General features: G+C 46.0%; 1 protein-coding gene across 1 annotated transcript; it reads right to left on the reverse strand.

Moving 5' to 3' along the window:
• Window positions 1-731: 731 nt before the first annotated feature.
• Window positions 732-6,060, reverse strand: LOC120960081 (transmembrane protease serine 9-like). The gene is made up of 5 exons (XM_049610688.1): window positions 5,187-6,060; window positions 3,936-4,953; window positions 3,866-3,869; window positions 2,717-3,559; window positions 732-1,681 (listed from the first exon to the last, which is right to left on the reverse strand). Exons 1-5 carry the CDS (start codon window positions 5,983-5,985, stop codon window positions 812-814), a joined length of 3,534 nt encoding a protein of 1,177 aa, XP_049466645.1. The 5' UTR covers window positions 5,986-6,060; the 3' UTR covers window positions 732-811.
• Between the last annotated feature and the right edge of the window lie 2,235 nt (window positions 6,061-8,295).

Consider the following 8,295-nt stretch of genomic DNA (forward strand, 5'->3'; position numbering starts at 1 on the left):
CGACTGAGTGCCGGGATGGGCCGAACCGAAACCGATGTTTACCTGTGGTTCCGAAATCCGGAGAGGGATGCTGCCTCCGTTGCGTCCCCCTTTCCAAATAATTAATCTGCATGACAAGGCACCTTGTGTGGCAGTGTGCGTCCGGGTGTCCTTTTTTCCTGTCGTTGCATGTGCGCACTTTAATACAATTTTCTCGTTTGCTCTCGATGACAATACAACAAGGTTGGGAGAGTGAAAACAACACACAGACCAGCAAAAAAAACCAGGACACTCTTATCCTGTTGCATTCGGTTGCTGCACAGCCGGTTGCTGTTTTGCTGTTTGCGCGGCTGGAAAGGATGCAGGAAGTAAAAAAGTGGATCCACAACAACTCTTCCACAGCGCCGCCCTGGGATGGGTTTTGTGTGAGGATGATAATTTATGTAACGGTCAGGTAGCGAAGTTGTGCTTGTGCTGTGAGCGATTAGGCCGGATAAGGTACATTGTAAGCTAAAAGGTTAATGTAAAAAAAAAGTGTTGTTGGAAAACTTGCACACCCAGCAAGAAAAACACCCATGCGAGGAGGTAAGAAAAGTTTGATTAATTTATGATAATTTCATGGAATGTTAGGTAAAGTTGTAACGGTTATTTATCTACTTCTAGCAACCGATTCAAGAAAACGTGGGAAATTCTTTCGCCTGGTGTAAGGCGATCATTGCGTCATCACGGAACAATTTCAACACAATTCTACATAAGCTACATCTCAGCAAGATTGTTTATTACAAAAAGAACCGATGCTTCACAGTGCTTGCAGGAGTTTAAGTCAAATGATTTACACTGCACAAAGCTCTCCTTCCAGCGCAGTTGACTGTTGATCCACCACATCAATAATCCAATTGGAGAACCACGGTACCGATATATACACACCGGGAAAGTGCGGTCTCGCACAACCTTCCCCATAGAAAACAACACCGGCCAGCTTAGCGTTCACGATGAGCGGGCCGCCCGAGTCACCCTGGCACGAGTCCACCTTACCTTCCTTAAACCCGGCACACAGCATGAACTCCCGCATCACGTACGGGTAAGCCTGTTGACAGTAGTCCCACGGAAGCACCTTGATTTGAGCGGCCTTCAGTATATTGTCACTGGCCCTTTCCTTTGTATAACCAAAGCCAGAGATATACGCCGGAGTATCGGGAATAAGGCTGCTATCCGATATTAGTAGCGGAATGCACTGCACTGTGCTGCTGTACTGCAATGTATGGGCCAGCTTCGCGAGTGCTATATCGAAGTCCGGATCGCTCAATGTTTCCGGAGGCACAAACAACTCCCGCACCAAGATCCTTTGGCCCTCGTATGGATTGGTGCTTCCCACTGCAACTTCGTAGAAGTTCGGGATGAGCCAGTCGACGCAGTGGTACGCCGTCAGAACCCAGCGCGGTCCGATGATGCTTCCACCACAATGCACCTGTCCCAAGGTGAGGATAGCCGCCTGATATGGCACTTGTTCAATGTCCACCTTCATACCTCCCACTATCATGTTGGTCGCACTATCATCCCGTTCCTCCTGCTGCTGTTGGGCGCTGGAGTTTGGGAGTGAAACTGCTGTCAACACCACGGCCAGCAGGCCGACTTGCCGTAGAACACACATTTTGCTGAAAGGAAAGAAACACAGCGAATAATAGTGTTCAAAGGAAATGCACTGCTATATAATGATTTTGTGAGCGAGTTCGCGCTCTGGAACTAATGTAACGTAGTACCAGCACTCGAGCAGCACTGCATCGAATTGTTACATGATAAACAAGCAATTTGTTTTCGTCAGTTCGCCAGGCTATACGAAATGAAGCTTCAAGATCTGGGTTACGTGCAAAATCAAGAGTAACATTCAGATTGGGTATCAAAGCAATTGCAATGGCCGATAACAACATGATAATCTCGTTTGAACAGGCTACAGATTATACACGACAGCATCTCTCCCTTCGATGGTATGATATTCGATGAACAGTCCAATATTTCAATCGGCGTAATTACAAATATTCAATAACACAAGTCTGCAATAGCTGTATTTATTTTAAAGTTTACACACCAATCCAGACGGAAGTAAATGAAGAAGTACAAAAACTACACAATTCATGAAAATTGTTTTTATGATTCACAAAGTTCCCTTTCTGCAGCCTCCGATTGGCTACGTACCTCGTCAACAATCCAATTATAGATCCAACTGCCATCCTGTATGGTGCTATTACATCCGATGCAATGTTAAATTTTTCATGCGTCCTCGTATGTACTTTGCAGTGAATATCGTTGTATCTCATCGATTTTGGCTTCTTGATTCATGGTACGTCGTTATATGACGATAGGTCTGAACTGGTAACCCTAAAAAAGCTTTTTGTTTTCGCAAGTTTTTGATCGCACGAAATTAAACATCACAACCTGGGTGACGTCTAAAAGGATGCATAACATCACGATTAACATTCTAGATGTAATTGAAGATCATAATTTGCACTGACTAATGTTAAAAGTATACTTAATTATGTGTAAAACAATAACACTATAATTTTAATAATTATTAAACATGAATCTGCATTTCCTGCCTGTTGCGATCGTCGGATGTTTTTCGTATCGTAAATGTGTCGCTATGGCGCCCGTATATAGAAAGAGGTATAGTTTCATCCTTAGCAAATCCTTAAAAAATCAATAAAAACTCTCTCTAGACTTCAATATTTTATTTTTCCTATTGCGTTGCGCTACAAAGCTCTTGTTCTTCAGCACTTAACTGATTGCTTACTATGCCAACAATCCAATCGTAGAACCACGGTACCGATATGTACGCACCCGGATGGTTTGGTTCCCCGCAACCTATCCCATAGAAGACCACTCCAGCCAGCTGGTTATCCAGCACCAACGGGCCACCCGAGTCACCCTGGCACGAGTCCACTCCACCAGCCAAAATCCCGGCACACAGCATAAACTCGCGCATCACATCAGGATAAACTTGCTGACAGGTTTGCCACGGTAGCACTTCGATGGTGGCGGCCTTTAACACTTCAGCATTGTTCTCCTCTGTGACTCCAAAGCCAGAGATGTACGCCTGTTTTCCAGGGACGATTGCATCCTTGGACGATAGTACCGGAATACACTGCACTGATTTACTGTACTGCAAAGATTCTGCCAGCTTCGCCAACGCTATATCGTATGTATCATCGTTCGACGATTCCGGAGGAACAAAGAACTTCTCCACCTTTACTATTTTGCCCTTGTATGGGTCGGTGCTGCCCACTGCAAATGCATAGTTGACCGGTTCGTGCTGGTTGATGCAGTGGCGCGACGTTACAATCCAGCGCGGTCCGATAATGCTTCCCCCACATTCCACCGATTCCGAGAACAACATTGCCGCCTGGTAAGGTACTGCTTCAATTTCCACCTTCATACCACCCACTATCATGTTGCTCCAGTCTTTATCCTTCAGCCTTTGAGCACAGGTGAATGGAAGCACAACTGCTGCCAACATCACGACCAACAGGTCGGCTTGCCTTAGAACGCCCATGTTACTTAAACGAAAGGAATACAACGAATGATACTATTCGAGAGAAAGTATGCAGCATTTAAATGTTTTTTGTGAGCGATTTTGCGTACCTACTGATGCCTACTGATTTGATGTTGTTCCAGCATTCGTTCGGAAAATGGAACAAATTTTTAAGTGGTAAACAAGCTTGTTTTCGCCAACTCTAAGCCATGCAAAATGAAGCTTCCCGAGCTGAGTTAAATCTATAATCCTGAATTTCATTGAATTTGCGAGGCAAACTCATGCTAACAGCCATTTTAAAGGAACTAGGAAGATAATGTGCTCGATTATTCAGAAGAGGTTACATATGATCACGATTACAATGCTGGATGTATTTAAAGGACACAATTTTACACTATAAAATTCATATTTATTATGCATCATTGGAAACTATTCTTTGTCATCGATCGTTCCTAATTCCTGTTTTGCTGCAGTACAAAGCTCTCGATTTTCAGCATTCGACTGGTTGCGTACCGCATCAACTATCCAATCGTAGAACCACGGTACCGATATGTATACACCGGGATGGTTAGGATCCGCACAACCTTTCCCAAAGAACACAACACCGGCCAACTGACCATCCACGACCAGTGGTCCGCCCGAGTCACCGTGGCAAGCGTCAACCTGACCTTCCGTTACCCCCGCACACAGCAAATACTTTCGCATCAGGGTAGGGTAAGCCTCCTGACAGGTTTGCCACGGAAGCACTTGGATGGTGGCGATCTTTAACTGAGTTTCAGACCCGCCGTCCTGCGTGAATCCAAAGCCAGAGATGTACGCCGGTTTTCCGGGACCAATGGCATCATGCACTGATAGCAGCGGAATACACTGCACTGCTTCACTGTACACCAAACTTTGGTTCAGCTTCACCAACGCTATATCGTAGGTTTTATCACTCTCTGTCACCGCGGGGAAAATGAAGTCCTCCACATGTATCCTCCTACCATCAGCTTCTGGGTTCGTGACGCCAACCACAATACCATAGTCGGATGGAATGCGCGTGCTGACGCAGTGGTAGGACGTTAAAACCCAGTGCAGTCCGATAATGCTTCCACCGCACAGTAGCTCTCCTGCGTAGAAAATGGCCACCTGATAGGGCACCGTTTCAATGCCCACCTGGAAGCCTCCCACCACCATGTTGGCGGTGTTATTGTCGTCGGGCTTGAGGAAGTTCCCGATTCGGAGTGAAATGACTGCCAAAACTACGCCCAGGAAGGTTTTTTTCAGTAGGTTTTGGAACGAAGTAAGCTTTACGAACGTTAACGTTCGGTATAAGTGCACTACTGGTAAGAAAAATTGAAATTGAGGAAGAGTGAATGCTCCGGAGCTGATGTGACGTAGTTCCAGCGTTCGGGCAAAAACTGGATCCAATTGTAACACGGTAAATAAAACAAGTGAACGCTCGTGGCCTAGGTTAAGCGGGAACTGAGAATTAAAGTGTAAAGTGTACTTTGAAACAAAAATTATATTTTTTTCTAGAAACTCTCTATGTCTTACAGAACGATACCTTTTTCATTTGATTGTTTGCACTTTTTTATTCTAATTCATTAATCTTGTCATCATTTACAGTCAAAGGTAGAAATCTTTACATACCAAACCACCCTTTACCACCTAGGCCAGTAGAGCTATTTTGAAGGATCACAAAGCTTCTTACCTTCAGTACTTGGCGCTTCGCGTACCGTATTAACGATCCAATCGTAGAACCACGGTACCGACATGTACACACCGGGATAGTGCTCTCTTGCGCAACCTTCCCCATAGAAAATAACACCGGCCAGCTTACTATCCAGCACCAGCGGTCCGCCCGAATCACCCTGGCAAGTGTCCACCTGACCTTCCCTGTACCCCGCACAGAACATATGCTCGTGGATCAGCAGACCGTACGCCTTTACGCACTCCTCCAACGGTAGTATGTTGACGTTTGCCGCCTTCAGTACCGTCTCATAGCCTCCTTCCTCTGTGGATCCAAATCCAGAGATGACCACCGGCTTCCCCACGGCAATCTCTTCGATCGATTTCAACAACGGCAAACACTGTACCTTTTCATCGTACTCCAAACGTTTGCGCAGCATCACCAATGCAATGTCGAACACGCTGCCATTGATAAGGAATGGAGGTGCGAACATATTCTCCACCTGCAGCTTGGTGCCATTCTCGGGGTCATCGGTGCCGACCACGATTTGATACTCAGACGGTTCCATCGTTTGGATACAGTGCAAAGCCGTCAGAATCCAGCGTGGCCCGATAATGCTCCCACCGCAGCTGAACTTTCCATTATAGATAACGGCCGCTTGGTATGGGACCTGATCGATGCTGACCACGAAGCCGCCCACAATCAGGTTGCCGGAATTACTATCGTCCATTTTATCGCCACTGCAGATGCGGGGAACTGATGCTGCAATCAGCAGCACTGGCAGGACGGATCTCAGAAGTTGGTACATGGTTGACACGAAAGGACCACCTGTTTGCTTGTGGTAAGAGAAGATTTGCTACTGTTCAAAAACTGTTTTACAACTTGTTTTTAGAGTGTTGATGCTAGGTTTATCCAGAACCCGTGCCTAATTAGTACATGGTAAACAAAATGTTTGTTTACAAAACATCTATACGACCCCTAAGTAACGGTTATCGCCCTTGCTTTAATTCCACGTCGAAGAAAGCCATGGTAACAGGCTTGTAGTAAGCTGACAGAATTTCAAGCTGATAACATAAGATTTGATATTGATATCTGATGTTTTCTTTTTCTAAATTTACTCTTATGTTTAAACCATTTTACCACCGCTCATCATAAATCTCTAAAATCGTTTCATAACGTTCATTCTATTAAAAGCTCGTATTTTGTAGCTACTTCAACAACCCCCACGACCCTAACACTTCCACGATCGCGACAAATAGCTTCCTGTGTTGGTCATAAATTAAAAACTCTTTCTCCCCCAACAGGCACCATTTACTCACCCACCCAGTGATCGGAACAATACACCTCGCCCTAGGGTCAAACGAACTGTTGCAACGAACTCTTTTCCCGATCGGTTCGTGTATCTGCTCATTACACGACCCCTTCCCAATACCGTGTATGGCCCCCTCACTCCCTCCAAAACCAAACGATCGACAACCACCAACTCGTCATAAAAATCCCTTGTTAATGCAGAGCTATATTGTGCCATCCCTTGGGGACGACCTCGCATCGGGTCCAGCGTTGCGCGCTGCCGTGTGGAGATGAAATAAAACGTCGATTTTATTTGCTGTTTTTCTCAGAAATAAATATTAACACGCCTTTTCTCGTTTTTCGTGTGCCGTTAGGGTTACAGGGCCATAGTCGCGTTGGGCCATCTCGCTACCATCGCTCATCCCGTTTGGTAGGAAGACGCCACCGGACGAACTGTTTTCGTTCCAAGCAATGGCCTGCGCCGGAGAAGATCCTTCACCTCAGCGCACGTGCTGAGAAAGAGCCACGGCGCGTAGGCTGTACCGAGCAGCAAAAATGTAGACACGCGATATCGTCTGGAGATAAGGCAGGACCTTTGGGTCGAGCACCTTTTTGCACCTTTTTTTTTGTTTCGTGCGATGGGCTCTACCTGCTCAAAGCTGTAAAGTTATCTTGCGCATGGTACCGTTGTTTTCGGGCTTGTTTACAAAATGTTTATCTTAATATGGTGCATATTGCTGACTAAACGGAACCTCATTAACAGACAGCGAAGGTGGGATAAGGGAGCGTGGTCAGGCACCCCGTTGCTCCGAAGGCGCCACAATCTCTTGAGTCTTGAGTCTCTCACATCTTGACAATCTTGAGTCTCTCACATATTTTGGCATAACATGTCTATCTTCTGTTGGTGTATTTCTAACACTCTCACATTAGTAACGGTTGCAGCAAAAGCACATCATCATACCATCCCGATGAAAAAAGGGATCGAGTTGAAAATCGGTAAAAATTACGCGCTTAATATCATTCGATCCACTTTTGCGGGAACATGGGCGTTTGTGCTGCGTCATCCTGTATACGGAGAGTCCCTTGATTTACATATCCCGATGCCGATCAATCCTTCAGGAGTTTTCACGTTAGAAGTGTCTGGATTGACTTGAAGATGCACCCCTTCAACGCCGTCTTACTTCAGAGTTTTCACGCGTTCCAGGACCTCTTGGTTCATTAAGAACTTTCCTAGGGAGCGATGATGGTCCCGGGCAGGTTCAGCGGATCAACGAGTAACTCACCGTACCAGAATATGCATGAAATTTGGGTCATCTTCATCAACGGCAACCTTTCACCGAGAACCAACAACAACAACAAAAAGCAGGTCGCGAACAGTAAGGCGACCCTTTCTTGCGCATTATTCGCGGTGAGTGACAGTATTCGACGTCATCATCATCATCATTAGCCTGCTCCGGATGATGAGTCATGTGGCTTTGATTTATGATCACGATGTCGTCACGCGCATCAGCCCGCTCTGTTGGCAGGATCTGTCTGCCACAGGAAGCGTGAGAATGCCGACTGTCTGGACATTAGAAGTCGCTTCCGACGAGCAGGGGTTTTCCGTGGGCAAGTCAAACCACCAAGACGACTCCACTAATTGGAGTTCTGGCAAGATTATGAAACCGAGTCGATGGATCGCATCAACACTGTACACCGATCTTCTTAACTACCGTGCGCGATGATGTTCACGGCTAGACAAACAGTTCGCTGTCAGTCATCAACGCAAACAATTGGCCCTTTCGGGAGCGCAAAACTCCACCGTTGTGGAAGATAAATCGCGCTACAT

Source organism: Anopheles coluzzii, chromosome 3, assembly GCF_943734685.1.
Source record: "Anopheles coluzzii chromosome 3, AcolN3, whole genome shotgun sequence".
Taxonomy (NCBI): domain Eukaryota; kingdom Metazoa; phylum Arthropoda; class Insecta; order Diptera; family Culicidae; genus Anopheles; species Anopheles coluzzii.